The 19,129-nt window shown below is 34.1% G+C and overlaps 2 protein-coding genes across 6 annotated transcripts in view; one reads left to right on the top strand and one right to left on the bottom strand.

The window, feature by feature from the left end:
- The window catches only part of Atg16 (Autophagy-related 16), a 164,232-nt gene that overhangs the window by 129,720 nt on the left and 15,383 nt on the right, over nt 1-19,129 (bottom strand). The gene's annotated exons all lie outside the window — the stretch shown is intronic.
- Nucleotides 1-19,129, top strand: part of LOC136412168 (uncharacterized) — a 102,258-nt gene that overhangs the window by 74,994 nt on the left and 8,135 nt on the right. For all 3 annotated transcript variants that reach the window (XM_066395129.1, XM_066395128.1, XM_066395130.1), the window contains one exon: nt 8,658-8,859. In XM_066395129.1, coding sequence (XP_066251226.1) covers nt 8,658-8,859 — 202 coding nt within the window. The remainder of the gene's footprint in view (nt 1-8,657; nt 8,860-19,129) is intronic.

The following is a 19,129-nucleotide window of genomic DNA, read 5'->3' as shown; positions in this document are numbered from 1 at the left end:
TCACGTTTTCCCGAATTTTTACGAATACGATATTTCAAATTTACGTTTGAAGGTATTCTCGACATATAACGAAATTCAATAGCAAAATTATTCCTGCATATTCTCAAGATTAAACAAATACATATATTTCTCGTATCTATTTGCCATTGGAAATCAACTACAAAGATACGCTCACGATCAAGATAATAAATTAAACCCTCACAATCACTCCCTCTCATAATGGGCAATTAATGTTGGTCAATAAACTAAAACTCCCTGAATTAATATTCAATAAACACGTATTCGCAACTCATTAGTCCGACCATTATAACTTAAATAAGATCTACTAACCTAATTCACGTGAGTGATTTTATGCTTGCTAGTATGCTACGTTTAAATTAGCATTAAACAGTGCAGATATACTGTGTTGTAGTATTATGGTCTTGTTTAATCATCAAATATAGGCAAAAAGAATTGTTGAATGTGGAGAATGTTTTATGATTTACATAAAGACGTGGTAATCGGTAGGAGAGAAAATATAGGTACTCACTTCCGTTGCTCAGTGGCAATTATCGATATTTGATGGGTTTAAATAGAGTGTAGTTTGAATATAGGGTGTCTTCAGTCACATAAAATGATTAATAATAAGATAACATCAATGGCAATTAAAGAAGTAGTATACAGTGAGATTAACACATGAAGAAGAGTATAATAATAGGAGTAATACGACTTTATGCCTTATTTCAGTTCTGCGTTTAAATCACTCGAAGACCCTAAAGACCTACTTCGATTCTATTAGATCGCTTCAGTTTGGTTCTTCCCAAAATAATCAAAACGCAAGGCAGAAATCGGCAGTGTCAACAGCAAATATGTTGGGTGTGGAGGAAAATATTCTACCAACGCCATCTGCCGCCTTCTTTCTACTACATCTCGACTGAACCTTGAAGTTGGAATGAGGCATAAATTTGTAATTGTTCTTAATTCTGTCAAATTTTTTCTGTAATTAGTATTATGCTAATCTTCATTGCTTTTGACTCTAGGTCAGCCCTATGCACGAAACCCCACTGCTTAAACTCGAAGATTTGATCGAAATGAAGCAAAAAGGACAGTGTAAATGGCACGGGTAGGATATTTTCCTGCAGACCCAACATATTTGCCGTTGATATTGCCGATTTTTCCTTGTGTTCGATCGACTCAAGATGAACCAAACTGACGAGATCTAATAGGATCAATACCTGTTTTCTATAATGAACTATAATCTTCTCAAAGATTAACTCGTGATAACCACCCATGTAAAACTTCATTATATGATATAATATGATGAAGATGAGAATATTGAAGCAAACGAAGCAGTTAACTGTTTTCTGTTGAAATATGTATACAGTTGAAAATATCAAGTTGTACAGGTCTATTCAATGAATATCAGGTATAATAATCTCATCAATAGAATTTTCATTCTGATACAACTTATTTTACGTATTTTTAATATGAACTCGACTACAGTGAACTTTAATAAATTTTGTTTCTCGATGTGTTCGTAAAGTGTCAGATTCTCACTAAGAAACATTTCACTGGTTCTTGATGCATGGATAACGCGTACTTTGCAGATATTATCCGTGCAAAACATAATTTTCATCATCTGTGACCACTTCGAGTAATACTACGAAGAACCAAAGTTCTTAATTAACTCTTCTAGCTACACCACCTTTTCACGTACAAATTGACCATTATAATACTTTTTTTGCAATGCGCTGTTCCTTATTTGTGTAAGTGCCATTGAATTGGCAATTTGCCTGAAACGGTCACGTTAATTTCGCCTAGGCAAATATTACCCGCTGCTGCCGCTGGAAAAGAATAACTAGCACGAACTTTTAAAGAACATCGTAAGAAGAACAATCAAAAACGGCACACGGTGTTTTGAACATCGGTTTTTACAAATTTAACTGTTAGCTATTACCCTAAAGGCGCATTCAAATTAGAGCGCACTGTCTTAAGATCTTTAGAGAAGTTTAAACTCGGTATGAATTTTAAAAACTGCTTCAGATTTATAACTAAGGTCAGATAAAGAAATACATAAAACCATTGGAAATAAGCTTATTTGAATTTTTTTGAAACTTTAAAACGCATTGAAAAACTACAACCCTTAAAAGATATACTATATTAATACTAAATGGATCCAAATTAGGGGCGTCTACCAAAAATAATGAATTAAGTATCATATCCCACACTTTGCATGCTGACATTATAGTCAAGAATCAGATTATTCCGTCTCGTCTGCCGCAGTTCCTTTTTCTAGGATGATTAAATTAAATTTTTAGTCGCTTCGTTTTTCTAAAAGTTTCGAATACCCCTGAAATATTCTCCATACTATTTCTGAATTTGTTTTTTCCACAATCGGTATTTGGTTTAAAATTAAATACACTGAGTGCCCCAGATAGAAATGCATTGTATAGTGACAAACTTGAGAAAAACCGATTTTATTTTTTACATATCTCTTCAAATACACTCACTTTCACACGAAATGCACCACCCAGTAATAATAATAATTAAGTCTTGTAATTTTGGCAAAATAATGCTTCATAATAGAGTATCAAATGATCAGACTTTCATTTAAAAGATACAACATTTGATAATGAAAAAATTAATAATAAGTGACATCGCCTCGTACGGCAATGCAAGCACGTACTCTTCGCGGTATGCTTTGCAACAAATGATCAATATCTTCCTGAGGTATTTCATTCCATGCTACCTCAAGATGATGTCGTAGGTCATCCACATTGTTTGGAGGTCTCGGTAAATTTCGAAGACGGCGACTCATCATATCCCAAAGATGTTCGATGGGCGATAGGTCCGGTGACCGCGCAGGCCAAGGCAGTATTTTCAATTGTGCTTCTTCCAGGTATCATCGAGTAATGTTCGCACTATGTGGTCTTGCATTATCCTGTTGGAAAATGCCATTTGGTAAAGTTTGCATGAAAGGTACTAATACTGGCCTCAGAAAATTGTCAATGTAGCGACGTGCGTTTAGAGTGCCTGGAACGAACACAAGAGAAGATCTTTGGCCAACACATATCGCACCCCAGACCATAACACTAGGTGTTAAAGCTGTGTGGCGCCTTTCAGAAAATTGCAAATTTCTTCTTTCACCTCGGTATCGTCTGACTCTTCTACGATCATCATTGATCCATAAACAAAATCGCGACTCGTCACTGAAGACGATATTGTTCCACTCATGATTCCAATCAATTCGTTCTTGATACCAGGCTAATCTGGAAGCTTGGTGTTGGGCGGTTAGTGGCAGTCGTAGATTTGGGCGGTATGAATGCAGGCCAAAAGACGAAATTCTTCTGTAAACTGTTGCCATCGACACCCGACGATTTAGAGCTCCCATCCAATCTACTGCAACAGACATTGTTGTTTGAAATCGATCACCAATGGCCATCCGTCTAAGAAGTCGATCTTCATGTGCGTTGCTGCTACGGGGAGGACGTCCAGCTGGACGATGTCGCTGAACCCTCTCTTCAGACCACGAAGACCATATTCTCGCAATCGTGGTGTGGTTCCGATTCATTCTTCGGGCAATCTTACGAAAAGAAAGTCCTCCCTCCTTCATTCCGATAATTCGCTCTCTATCAAAATCCGAAACGTGGGAAAAATTTCGACGCTGTCTCAGTGGGGGCATTTTGAGATGTCTTGTTCACAGTTCAACAACAAAATAAACTGATATTTCAATATAAATATTATTTTATTTATTTACAATTGAATAAAAAATCTAATAGGTCGATGACAAAAAAACCACCAGCATTCTTTCTTTTTTACTGAAAGTTTGATCATTTGATACTCTATTATGAAGCATTATTTTGCCAAAATTACAAGACTTAATTATTATTATTACTTGGTGGTGCATTTCATGTGAAAGTGAGTGTTTAATCAGAAGAAATCAAGTAAGCGCCTTGTGGAACACCTTGTAATCTGGGACAGTATGTTGCCTTTTGAGGTGCTGTTAAAACTGATCTACATAAGTACATATGGACAAAAAAAATGTAAAGATAAATAAGAAAACTGCATGGGGCAAAAGAGAAACAATATCAAAGAAAGAAATAATTGATATAAGGCAAAAAAATCATACTTCAATATACATAATCATTGTTGCAAATGCCAATTTTTCTGATTGTGAAGCGGATAATTCCGTTGATTTTTACAGACAAGCAATTATTCTGGCCATATTTTTCACTATTCCTGCGTGAAAAATTTTAATTCTTTTTTTCTGTTACTCAGCAAAAATTCAACGCATATATTTAAATGCCATAATTGGTTGTTACAATTTTTAATTTATACCTTTTGTTGGGAATAATGCCTTGCGTTGCGAGTACAGTAATTTGCGATTAAACGATTGAGATTCTTATTTTCGTTTTATAGACTCCCGTTAAATTGCGTAAACTAGTTAACTAGTTAATGGGGTTTTTAGAAAACAACCCACTAAAAGACGCTGTACCACACACAGAACAATCGAATTGAGACCCACTTACTTCAAATAAAACGTGAAATTGGTTTAGCAATAATGGGAACGCTGCGGGTTGCGATCTAATAGATAACTATCAGGAGGTTTTATCATTTCCGTGCTGATGATTTGCTTTTGATACCCGAAGGGGCATCGAGACGTAAATGGCATTTCAATTACGAATTTACTGCCCAAAGCCCTAGGAAATGTATACCGCAGGTTGTGTAGGTTATTGGATAAAAAAACCAATAGATGATAACAGTAAAAACTAATAGATAGCAATAGTATAGATATAAATATTCTCATAGGGCCAGAAGTAGTGATCACTTTATCTGGAAGATAACTGCCATGGAAACTAAGAACTAAAACAAACGATGTGCCCGTATTTCATAATTTCCACGAAAGTTAACATTATAGCACAATTATGAAAACAAATCGATAGCTTTAACCTCAAGCTAGTTTCCATAGAAACGAAAAATCTGACCAATACTAAAACTTTATTTATGAGGGAAAATAGTTTGAAATTAAACACACTGAACACTAATATGGTCCTTAGTGCTGAAAAATCAAACTCTAAGTAACTTTATCAAAATGATAATTTTAATAGAAACGACGAAATAAAGGCACATCATCGATTAATTTCTCGGTTTCTATGAAAATGATTTTCTACATAAAGTTGTCAGTACTTTCAACACACGGCCCTAGCGACCTAAATCAAAAGTTACCTGAATTAGTGACAAAATACATGTGAGTGCGAAAATAGTCATCTTATTTCAGCCTTTAAAGCTTGATGTAGTGTAGTCAAATATTGGATTGCAGAGATTATACCACGCAACAGGACAGTAAGCATCACAACTTGCACTGATGAAAAAAGTTAAACCCAACACATGAACAAATACAAAGTCAAAAAAAAAAATGGGACCACAAAACAAGTGCAACAAGATTCTAGTATGAAGATTACAACATTCTAAAACTTATGTGAAAAAGACATCAAATGAATAAACAAACGAAAAATATTAGAGATAATGAAAATAGGTATGAGGAAAAAAGTTTCTAAAATAAATAGGGAATTGTGATTGGTTAACAGCTTAGTTGGTTATTTAATTAACACAGACATCTGTTTGTACGCACATTCACTGATCCTAAATCGGCCGATAAATGCATACACAGTGACGATGCACCCCGAATCAATTAAACTGTCGGCCAACTACTTAGTCTGACTTATTGAATTGTGGATTAAGCTTGGTTCGTCTAAGCTCGATCCTCATAAATTTTTAGATCCATTAGAAATACATTATTACTACTACAATAATAGCAATCTGACATATACAAAAATGTCTTATGTGAATTTCTGCATACGAGATTTGAATTTACTACAATCCAGCATAAGCCATGATTCAACTTGACATTAGTGTGCATAATTTGGTGCAAATATTTTTCTCTGATTTTTTTCGATTTCTTAAACCTGAGTTTTTCGAAATTTCTATATTGCAATTAACGTACTTCACCACTCTGTATTGTGATAAGCGAGATTTTAAAAAAGCAATTGGAAGTACCGATAATCAGGTAAAGCGTACAAGATTTTATGGGAAAGATTTATGGGAAAGATTTTTGGAAAATAATTTTGATGCCTAAAACCCAAATTTTTGGAAATCACCTTAAGTGTTGGTCATATACCACCAAAATCGACAAATTGAAAAATCGAAAATCAGAGACGCATTTGGTCAAGTTTAAAACTAGGCAGACACACAACATAAAAAGGACAGGCAGTATAACACTGCCTATCCTGATATAAAAAAAAAGAGGTGATGAGCTTCTATAGGATGGAGAAATATATTTAAAAAATCACCGACCATTTTCTAGGCTTATAATCCAGAATTGAGTTAATACCCTTATTAACCCTCGGATTTCGCCTCTTAGTCGTGGCCTCCTTCATGCGTATTTTCTAATCTAGGGATACCATATATTATTACACGGTCACGCAAACGTGACTAAAACATCAAAGATCATTTTTAATGACTTGATTGGATTTCACCCTCGAGGACGTCCTGCACCAGTGTCGGCAACTATTTAGGTCTTAAACATTTAATAATCTCATGCTGGATAATGAACCTGGTGCAAACCTGCCATTATTTTTTTATTGAAAAACTCCTCTCGCAGGCGAGTATAAAGTTAATTTGATAGTGGGATATTTCTATTATCTTGTATGAAGTGCTATTGAGACCTTTACATCATCCGACAATAACAAGGAACTGTAAATTATTATAGAAAATAATTTCTGATTTAGATAAAATTGGCTATCTGGCTGGGAATAATGAGAGATGTGTGACACTGATGTTAAAAATAAGCCTACAGACGATCCAAAAATATTTACTATATATGCAGGGTGATTCACTAACAATAGGATATCAGAAAGTGTCAAGTTATGTTTTTTTAGGCAACGAATACGGTTCCCGTTGCAATTTCCGCATTATATTATCAAAACGTAGTATTCGTTATTTTACGTATAATTATACAAACAATATTAAAAAACGTTAAACAAATATTAACAAAAACATGTAAATCATTGAGACAAACAGGATAAAAAGTTCCTAGCCTAAATATTTTCGAAAGAATGGCAAAATGCAAATTAAAATTTTAACTTTCAACGCCCTGTGTTTCCGAAGTCATCAAGTTTCGGACAAGACATATATGCGCCAAGGTAGTATCGCCAGCGTTTAAATTTCCCATTTGTTAATGAATTACCTGTATACAACCGTAACCACTTGAACTTCTTTGCATGCCGTATTCGGTATTTACCCTAAAGAGTAAAACTTCGACTTCATTACACGCGTAATTCAACACGATATTTCAATATAACGAGGCACCTCATTTTTCCTGACACTACTGACCAACGCAATATTAATTTGACCTTTAGCTATAGGGGTATGAGTAAATTATGGCATTCCATTTGTTGGATACGAGGAAATGCGTTTCCGTCTATTATCGAAGCGTAAGAGGTGCCTGGTTGATATTACTGCTAGACAAACACATCGTCAAGTATGTACTCAACTCCTATTATAAATTAATTAATCAATTTAATAGATAAATGACCGTCTCGATCCTGCAGACTGTTAAGACTACGAAATAGCCATACGCAAAGCTTGCTAATATGAATTATGAATCAATATTTGGTTTTGAATTATCTTTCGTCATTTTCTAGTTAATAAAAAATTCGATATATATTGACAGAAAGGAAAACAAGACTGTTATTCTATACTAAGTCAAATAGTAAATTGGAATAAGTAGCGACCTACTTTGAAACCTGCATATACAGGGTATCCAAATCCTATCAGATTTTCAAATTTTTGAACTGATATTATGTCTTTTTTCCGAAAAATCTAACCTACCCCGGATTACCCTAAACATATAAATAAGAGCCTTCTGTTGAATTAACTTTCAGTGGTGGGCCTGTATGCGGATAAGTTGAGGCAATAGTAGTGATATAATGTTAAATCACTGTTCAAGATGTTGTTAGTGGACTAGTAGAATTACATAAGAGGAAACTTATTGCAGACGACTGTTTTGTGATTACTTTCGAATGTTAAAAACGTAACAATATCTAAAAGGAACATTACTTCGGATAATAAGGAGAAATGTCAAATATTAACAATATTACTGGAGTTTACGGAAATAATAAAGTTTTAAAAAACTAGACAGAACTAAATAAGTCAGTTTTTCCACTAACTGGTTTTATGCCACAAATCTTATTAGGAGCATCATGTGCGATCGTACTATGATTGACACTAAGTTATAACTCCCAATTAATTTTTAACGGTTATTTAATGGAAAAAAATACATACTCTTATATGCCGTACAGTGAAGTACTTAATGACTAGTCAGATATCCAATTATATAGGTACTTAAAGGGTTATGAATTATGATAATAGAGAAACATCAAATACAGTTTTGGAAATTAAATGCAGCAAAAAAAAATGCCGAGGAGGATTCTAAAATTGAAAGAACTCGTTAACTTACAGATTTTCCTAATATCTACAAAATCACAGTAAATACTTTAGAATAACTAAAAATTCACACTAGCAATAGTTTAAAAAAATCACCGATTCGATATTTGAAATATCTTTGCTCATTGCTAAGTTTTTTTGAGAATACTCATACAATTTTTTGTTTGTTTCAGGTGCCCTAACAAAATCTCAATTTCCAGTCTTCACTATTTACGCCCAAAAAAGCTGTTTGGGTGTGAAACCGTGCGAAAGGGCTTGGTGCATAGATCGGATCCAAAACCATCGTCTAACCGGCTATGTAAAGAGTCATCAGATTGTGGGGTCAAGACAGGAATGCTTAGAACTCTGCTTAGGTGAAACCGAATTTGCATGCAGGTTAGTTCAGTTTGGTCATAACCAGTGGGGAAGGGCTTATTGAATTTCACCTCTTAATCTAATACGTTAACTGATGACATCATTAACTCATTCATCATGAAGAGGTCTCATTAATCAATTTCAAAATCCAATACCTCGTACAAGAATTTTTTTTTGTAATAGTCGTTGAAATCATTCCAGAGCGATTTCGTTTGAACCACCTGTATTGTCAAATACATCTAACAACCTAATCCATGTTGTTACGTTATTACACCAGAACTAGCAAAGATGGAGCAATTACGCAGCAATTCCTTGCAGATAGCGCCATGTTGCGCAATTAGGAATAGTTAAGATAAATATTTTTACTGCATATTAAGTATGCTACTAAATTGATTCGATTGGCACCACTCGATCGGAGAAAGAAGCGAAAGATCAGCTAATGATACTGGTATATTATGTTAAACTATTCCTTTGCTTTTCTTGGTCGCTATAATTATTACTTTGTGGTTTGTTTCTTCAAAACGATTAGCATTGCGATTTGTCGCTGGTTTTCTTAAGCATTTAGAAGGCAAATTCATATGTACATGATAGTTATACGTTTCTTTTGCAATTTAAATTAGATAAAGGACTATTATAATAATCACTATGTTGACAATCTTAGTCGAAAATGCGAAAAGGACACTTTGGAGGCATATGAATGTGCGTGGAATCAAAAATGAAAATTTACTAAAGTTAAATGAAATTTCCTAAAATTTAGGTCGAGTCATTTAGATATATGTATATTATACATACATGATTAGTCAATTTCTACTAATGCTATATTCCCGGTCCTGTTGAAATACAGGATGCGAAAGTTTCAAAAATTTTAATAACTAGAAGTTTTTTCTGGGACGTCAATGATCTTCGAGTGTTAAAATACTCTATACAGAGTATCTCTAAAAGGTCTTTACAACGCTTTACCATAGGTAGCTGAAATCAAAATAAAACGATTTAACCACATTTGCCTTAGTCTAAAAGTTGATAATAACCGAGCTACAGGATGGCACACAGCAACACAACAACCGAGCAACAGGGGTTAATTTTATTCGTCGCATTAATTTTTGTGTGCGTGTAAATGGTGAGCATTTTGAACAGTTACTTAAGTAATTTTTTAATGTTATTTTTAATATTAAAAAATAAAAATTTAGAAAATTACATTCTTTTCCATTTACTTTACAAGCGTTTCTCTCGAAAATGATTGCAGTTAGCGACTTGTTTAAGGTATACCTTTTTAAAGCAAAAATACCACGCAAATACGTTTTTCCATCCAAAACTGGTTTACCGTTAAAACAAAAAAGTTTGAAGGACCTAAACGAGTACCTAATGCGTATACGTGGGTCCCTCTGCGATTTACCGAAATTTTGTTCGTAGATATGAATTCCTCATCCCGAAAAACCCCCTTGTAGAAAATTTCATGAGTTTTCCTCTTGCCATTTAACAATTATGGCTAAAAATTGAATTTTACATTTCAACTTTGCCACCCTGTAGCTCGATTATTATCAACTTTTGGACTAAGGCAAATGTGGTTAAATCGTTTTATTTTGATCTCAGCTACCTATGGTAGAGCGTTGTAAAGACCTTTTAGAGACACTCTGTATATTATATCTGTTGCGTTTTAGATAAAATAATGTTAGTTTTACCGTGTTTTTTATTTTTTTTAATTTTACTGAACTTGTTCAAATGTTATTTTATTAAACAGGAGACAAACTTCACATTTCGAGAAATTAGAAGCCAGAAGTTATGAAATAAACACTACATAAGAACTTCACAATTTTACCATCTTCACAGATAATCGTGAAACTTGAGTCCTGTATTAACGAACGGAGAAGTAGGCAGATAGATCTTTAGTCATTTTGCGTGTAGGCAATTACAATTCGCAGGAACCATGTGAGTAAGGTCAGGTGTGTTAAATACCATTAAGATGGATAGGGCGATGGATGACCATCAGTTCGTGCTAGTACTGTTAGAAGGCCGTTAAGACAGTTATAATTTGGTAGTTATGGCATTTTCAAAGATTATGATTATGCTGTTAACTGTTGCATAATGTTTTTATTATCAGATGAGTTAGTGAGAAAGCTAGAAGGATCAGTTAATAAAGTTTTGCTTTCCTACAATCTTTACAGGATCAGTTTAATCGTATTATGTATGGAAACGGTTGAGTCATACACTAATGTAACTAACAAACAAACGATGAGCACAAACATTTTAAAATTCTTTCCATCAATTTTCCGAACAAAAGTTTAATACACCTCAACATAAACATACATACAAGATTAGTTGAAAAGCCACTGAAATGTTAAATTTCTTGTTTTTTCTAACGTAATACTACATATTTTAACGTAAAAATTCTATAACACACTACATGCTTAAGTTTAACCGCTTTCGAGATATGAAGAGTACAATTTTTTTTAAACATTTTTGGATCAAATCTTTTACATTATTCGTTTTTCCGTAATCCATAATTTCAATACATAAAACTGGCTTTTGGAAGAGAGTGACAAATGACTGAGGAAAGTAAAAAATTGAAAGTGAAAGAATTTTCGTCAATGGGTTTATTTTTTAAAGATATTTAAAGTGGTAACTCTTTAAAGTAGGTTGGCCCAAGGTACTGACGATATTATTCATATCATTATGCAAATGATGATTACAACTGGTAAAACGAATAATTATACAGTGAAAGAGAATGTGCGTGTGTACTAGATTTAAGAATCTCTTTGGCATTTAAATTATTTTCAAACAACATCTCTATTTGATGGAAAAATAATTTACTTGCGGTACCTAACGAGCAAACGGCCCTGAAATATCGTATACAAAACAAGAACAATCGATGAAATGGATAGGTACCAAGTTAGCAGCAATACTTCCTTGTTGTTGAAAAGTGGAGAATTGGCTCAGGTATCATAATATTGCTTTAGTGAGAGTACCGTTAAATCATTTTACATTTTACTCTTGATCACAGAAAATTTAACAGACTTAATATCTCAAAAAACGCCAAAAATAAATTCATAAATTTTGGTTTATCCCACGGGATATTAAGCGATAACGGTAGGTTTAAACTTTTTTCCTAAAAAACAGGATCTTCTTATTTCAACTAAAGTGGTGATTAGAAAGTTGAATTTAGGTATACCAAATCTCAATAAATATGAAAATTTCTAAAGATATTGAAGTTAAAAAAAGAATCGCAATGCAAGAACATCTTTGTGCAAGGCGGGAACCTCTAAACATTTGGTAAGTTCCAGTATTTCTTGCAAATTGTATACATGTATATAATAATGTAGGAATAATGTTTCTTCCTTATTCTTGAGGTACTAAGATTTATATCGGTGAACGACCTACGCACACATGACAGATTGATAAGCAGCTTGGCGGCCATAACACGGACATACAGAAACTTAACATTAACTGTATTCATTCATTCATAGGTCATGTCAACACGCAGGGAACAAGTAAAGAAATTATAGCCCAGTAGAACTCGACATGGAATTTAAGCTCCAGATCTGACTTGTCACATAAGTAGCATAAAACTGGGTACAAATGTTTCAATACTGGTTGTAAGAATAGTAAAACAACATCATAAATACGTTAATTTTTTTAACAATCAGGTGTAAGATATCATTTGGTTAGATTGGGCGTAAACTTTCAACAGCGGCCGTGAAAGTTCAATTTTAGGTCCTTGTTACAAATATATCAATTTTACCATCTCACTAAATTGCTGTTGGCGTAGGTACTCGAAAAGAATTTGATATGGATAATATTTGAAAAGGATCTAATAGACTAAATCAACCATCGAACAATGTTGCCGCACATTCAGTTTATTCACAGTTTCTTTATTTCTATTAGATGTTCTCGTGAAAAATATGTTGTTTTGAAAATGTAAATTTTACTTTGTTGGATTTTTTTGTAAAAGAAACTAACCAACCTGTTGCAACAATACAAAAATAACAAAACCATACACTGTGCATGTGTTCGCATTCTTTGTATATTACATACAAGCCCATATCTGATAAAACCAATAAGTAGAGACATGTGCAGAAAGGCTCTTCAACATGCTTTTCCCATTTCTAGGTACTTCAGGCACTAAACTTAGTTTTCTTCGGTAATGCGGATAGTGATTTTCTAATTCACATAAGTGTAGAACTGACTATTCAAATATAGAATGATTGCAATAAAGCAACATTGTTCGAGATAAGTTTATGACCGATTCTTTTGTCTTGAATCGCCATTAGATTTTTTAAAGCTCTTTAAAAATAGATGAGTACATACATATTTTTCATGATTTTCCAACTTTGATCATCGATACCTCAAAAATTTGTCAATCACATTACCTCATATCAATTCCCTCGGTAAGCTCTATGAGTATAAGCCTTCACAATTGGACATGTTACCTACATTCAAATTTTTTCGTTTGCGAAACTCGATGCTATTTCTATACCAATTTTAATCAATGTGCCTCTAAATAAGAATCGGTCAAAACTACATTTCCAAGAATATTGCACCTCAAGAGACGTATCGAGTGTTTTTAAAACATTCTGTATCTTTCTAAGAATTTCCGAGATGGGCGAGATAGTTACATCTTTCTCGCATTTCCTTACATAAGGTTTCCCTTGTCGGTAAAACCTCCATATGTATGTTGGATGTAAGTTGTCATACAGGAAATAATATCAGAGGTCATCCCCAATTGTACATGACTGTTAACTTCAAGCCTGCAGTGGATTTCTCTCGAACAAGCAACACATATGCTGAGACATTGTTGCTTAGTCTGCTCCTTGCGTTGCTTTGCTTGCATTTCAAGTACCACGCAATGGTTCTATATCTAATAAGTAGTCTAACGATTATCTCGGAGAGCCAGAGCAGAGGTTTGGATTTGATATCCTAATTTTTACCCCACCCCTGTTTTTATGTCCAAAGGGATAGCTTCGCCTTGTTGATTTCCAAATGTACATTCTAGTTTAATACTTTATCTGAGGTTGTACCTACGTAGATTTTTCGTCTCTGTAGCAAGTGGGATAATCTTCCAGCGAAGTGATAATGGCTCGAAGTTATCTCGTTTTTTCCGCATTTCAAAGCGGACTATCACTGTTTTGTTTGGGTTCACAGACATCTGCTTTCTCAGGCACCATTCAAATATGGTATTGAGTAGGGCTTCGTAGTAAAGCCGATATGCTCACCCTACAGTATTCACGAATAAGATGACAAGGTCGTTGGCATAAGCCTGAGCATCCAATCCCTCCCACCCAGCGCAATCACAGCCAGCGGATCATTGACCAGTACGGAACACATTAGAAGCGACAAACTCCTACTTGTGGGCAACCCGAAAGCGAACCGTAGAGTCCTGTAAGGAGGTAGTGACCACTTTCGTTGTAAGCTAGCTGCTTGTTCAGTCCTATATCGCCTACTTCATCCTCCTTACACTAAAAGTCTTGCAACAGAAATTCTTCAATGTGAAGGAATATCCCTACCGGAGGTCTTCCAGATTGGATTATTTTGATTTTTTCTTCTCTGATGCGCATATTAGTCTGTCTGCTCAAGAGACGATCCGCCATTGTGTCTTGTCTGACGTTCAAGTCATTTTCAAACGAGTCAGAAGGAAAGACATGATACTCTTGACTTCGGAGCCTGAGGCAGTGTTTTTTGTGACTAATTTTTGGTTATTTTCTGCTGCCTTTACCCAAATGACTTTCCGAGCGTTAACCGGGTTAACTTCCCATGCCTTAACGCGGATGATGGTGGATGCTTTAACCCCATTGATCTATGCTGCCGTAATCCGATTTGTAGTTCCGTGATATTTAGCTGTAAGAGTAAGCAATAAGGAAATTGAAACTTTAAAATCTAACAATGCCATTTCTAATTTATTTGTAAGACGTGGGGATAAACTCTTAATGAATCTTAAGTCTTACATATGTATGTCTTGGATTACGTCTTATGCTGCATACGGTTGCGGTACATATACTGCATGGTACGGGTACATCATGGGTGTTAAGCAACTTGTTAAATTTAATGCATGATTTCTCTTGTAGTCCTAACTAGGAAATATATTATTTACGTTAAAACATGTGCCTACTCAAGAATGTTAGGCGGTGGTTTTCGTAGAACTATAATATTGGACTGCTGATTAATCTTAATCTTTTAAAAACGTTTACAATAATGTGTGTAATAGTCCGAATACAAACAGAATGGCTTACGTTCAACTTTCACACATTGCGACCAATATTTCAGTTCTCTCGAAAAGGAAAACGGCATGCAAATGGGACGTATTTATGGGCGGTTTTAAAGAGTGCTCCACCATTCCGCATGCATGTTGTTTGCACCTACGGAGCCTGAAATTTAAGAGGTCTTACAGTGAACTAGATTATAATTCTTGCAATCACCCTTATTAGGAACTTACGCACCTATTTTGCTCGCTTCGTATTGCTATCTGGTCAATCCGTGGGATGTATGTGTACTCGTACTTACTTTCTTCCTGCTGCAGTGCCAAAGACATTGCCAGTGTGTATTGTTTGCTTACATTACAGTATCGTGCGATTACACATTGCGAGTAGCTAATTAACTGCACACTTGAATAGCCACTACTAACCGCAATAAAAGGCAAGCGGGTATATTGACTTTTATTCTAACGAATGTATGTTTCTTGGAAAAGCTGAACATGGAAAATATTCGGTTGCTTTAACGATGTTTCGGTATATCATCAGTGTTTTACCGCTAGTTACAACGAAAAGGGTTATAAACAAATTGGAAACACGGTAGGTAGTTTACTTCTCTGCTTATATTGCCTTTAAACTTCCTGCTTTCAGTTTCATTGCATCTCTAGTAATTTACGAAATAACTAAGTTTTTACCAATAAGCAAGATCTGTAAGTCAATTCGTAGTTTTTAATATTGCACTAGGTTATTATTATTATTATTATTATGGTACATTCGAGAGTGGCCGCTACATTCGTGTATTATTACCTTCTTGTTTTGTAAATGTAATAGTAACTAGAACTCGGATGTCTAGTTGATATTAAACGCAAAGGCTAACACAGAGTGCACAAATGTTTTCAGTGACAAGTAGAACATTTCCCAGTAAATGCCATGACGATAAGAAATTTTCTCATGACATTTTTCAGTTAATTCACTAATCTTTTAAAAGAAAAAAATCATTCGTTTTAACCCACGTTTGTCTGCATGTTTCTCTAAAATGATTTTTTTCGGTATTTTTCAAGGGTATTCTATGATTGTCAAATTTTACAAATCTTTTTTAATTATTCCTTTAAGCTTCTCACTTTTAGTAAAATCTTTGAATATAAGTCAAATGTTCTTAGTCGACTCCATATTACATTAAAGCAATTTCCATTAAATTGTTTATTGGGAATTGATAAATATCAGTGGGGAAAGTTATACTTCCTCGCATGCGGTTGAAGTTGTCCGAACGACAAGAAACCTACTTTTATATAAAGAACCGTAGACTTTCCTGCACACAAGTAGAAAAGGAAAATGTTTGAGAGAAGAAATGTTTTTATACTGAAAGTGATCCTTTCAAATACTGCAAGTATAATTTTCCCCCGTGACTATATTATTGGCATGTGTACTAGGAGTATATGTACATATGTATTATCAAATATACTAACTCTGCGGACAATTGATACAGATGAATAGGTCAGTTCAAGATAACTTTAGCTTCAAAATTTACAAAATTTTTACGTTTCAAACATGACTTTTAATTTTTAATACCTATTTGGCGCGACACCTTTAAAGAAACATATGGTACATTTTCTAGACTTTTTACCTCTCTCGCTAAGTGCAATTAAAACTTACTACTATTATAATATGTACATTCATTAAAGCAATTGCTTGGTTAGTACCATGTTTTACGTGAAAAGTTCTAATGAACAAATGACAATAAAAAGTGATTTTCTTTAGAATTCGACAAAAAACATGAAAGATCATTTGAGGATGAAATGTAGACTTCTTTTACTAATGAACTCTTATAACTCGATTTGAAATTTTTGCCAACCACACTATTATAGAGATAATCTGTGACTAAAAGCGTCCAGTGGTGCGGGATTTTGTCTTCCTATTAGTTCCGTGACTTTACGGTCTCACACACGACGCACGTTAGATATGGCTAACTGGTCTTACTATGCTTATCTCGGAACCCATAAGCATAAGTTCGAGCACATACAATACGAAGGCTTTTTATAATACGTATAAAGCGATATCGACGCCGTATCAGAATCGGTAAATACTTATATTTAATAGCATTCCGCTTTCTTTCGGACTGATACATCTTATCATAGGCGGTACTCTCGAATTTAATTGCGTTTTGCCATATGAATTCTGGAAAAATTCATGAATGTCACTAGAGCATATTAGGGCTATCTATAGGTATAAAACTTTAACTCTGTTATGTTTATAATAAGAATTATTATTTTGGGGCGAAAAAAGACAGTAGATGTTACAATAGTCTAATCAATAAAAAAAAATTAAATTTTCTTATCTGAAGTTCTAGGAAAAATTTTCTAAAGAACCTAATTTATGAAAAAAGAAAAGTATTGGACATTTGATATTTTTTGAAAAATATGCATTTGACTCTACTAAAAAATAAAGACGTACAGACGTACAATTTTCAAATAAAAGCCGACCACTAAACTAAACAAATGAACAAAATAGAAAATTGTTGAATTTTGAAAATTTGTGATACGCCAATGGTTTTTAAAGTTAGCTTGCTGCAAGCTGTAAAAATTATCCATAAAGTGAAAATTTTGCAGTATAGTAAAAACAGGTATGTATTGGCGTATTTTAAAAAATAATAAAAACAAAAAAATAATTATTTATAATAATAGCTCCGTAATGTAAGGTTTTATGAAACGAATCAATTTAGGGCCAAGCGAATTCTTAAATAGGTGAATCAAATGTTATATGTATATGTACATATTAAGCGCCAAAAGGGTTCTCAGCAGTATGAAGTAGAAGCTTTTTATCCAGTAAAAGTAGGAACGTACAGTACCCAATTAATAAACTCTCCCCCATTATAAACCCATTTTCAAGTTATCATTAAAGTAACAAACATATCATTCCCATTAAAATAAAAAAAATTCAAATTTTATTCCCGAAATTGATTGTTCCACAACTTTGCCACAGCGCACTCGAGATGTTCCAAACTAACTACCATCTCAATACTGAGACTCAATTCTCTATGCCTTCAAATAACGGAAATATCCATCTAACTCCATGTGTTTTGCATGTTACATATAAGCAGGTTAGGGCACTACTTATGGGGACGTCCGGGAATAAACTTTTGAGAACTTTTCCGGAAATTCACGGATGACTTATGTATTCGAGACGATTCAGCGTCGTTTTGGAAGTATCACGCTAATGTCGAAGTTTCAGCCGGGGGATATACACTATTACTATCTTCAAAACGATGAAAGTTATAAAATAGATTAAATGGGAGAAAATTACCATTTTTTGGTCGCCCTTAATGTTCCGTGAATGACCTTGAAAAATTGGTTAGGCTTCTCGATAGTTCACAAGTCGTAGATTCGTCAAAATTTTCGATCAAAAATAATTCAAAACCATCAGGCTGACCAAAAAAGTTTTATACTTTACTAAAGTTTAAATGCTTCTGACATTTCTGTCTTCTTTTTTCAAGATCTACGTGATGCCTTTCCCTTTCGCAGCAATTGAATTCGACCTTGTCTTGCGTTCCTCGAGATAAGTGATCTAACCTCGCAGTTCATTAATAAATATAAAAATCGACGGTAATATATTATTAATAATGATAACGACTTCTGAGAGCGCTTGTTTTGATGTTCAATTTATAAAGGAATACCTGGACCAGAAGATCGTATACAATGTATGTAGTTAGGCGTACGTTGTGTACGATCAGGCAGTTAGGCATTTCACATGCTCCAAATGTATTTAGAATTTCTGCTTAGGGAAATGTGAGGCATTTATTCAAGAAGATTTAGATCGCTTCTGTAAATTGCTCCATTGCTTGTGTTCTTGAGATTTCCTGAAAGTAAGAACTACCTGATGCAGAAGTAAACGTTTGGTAATAGAGTATTTGAATCATACATCAAAGACCGTAATGTATTGCCTTCCAGGTGTTACGCTTCCTTGCTAACTGAGAAAGTTTTGAAAACAATTACAGTATTAAAATTTAAGTAAATTTCCATGCCGATTTCCAATTCGTTTTTAGGTCGGTTTGGGATAAGACTATTCCTAATGTATTTTCTAAAAGTCCTAAGTTGGAAAACTAAGGTTTTTAACTA

Source organism: Euwallacea similis, chromosome 11 (assembly GCF_039881205.1).
Source record: "Euwallacea similis isolate ESF13 chromosome 11, ESF131.1, whole genome shotgun sequence".
Classification (NCBI taxonomy): Eukaryota; Metazoa; Arthropoda; class Insecta; order Coleoptera; family Curculionidae; genus Euwallacea; species Euwallacea similis.
The sequence above is the reverse complement of the archived record's forward strand: the minus strand, read 5'-3'. Positions and strand labels throughout refer to the sequence as shown.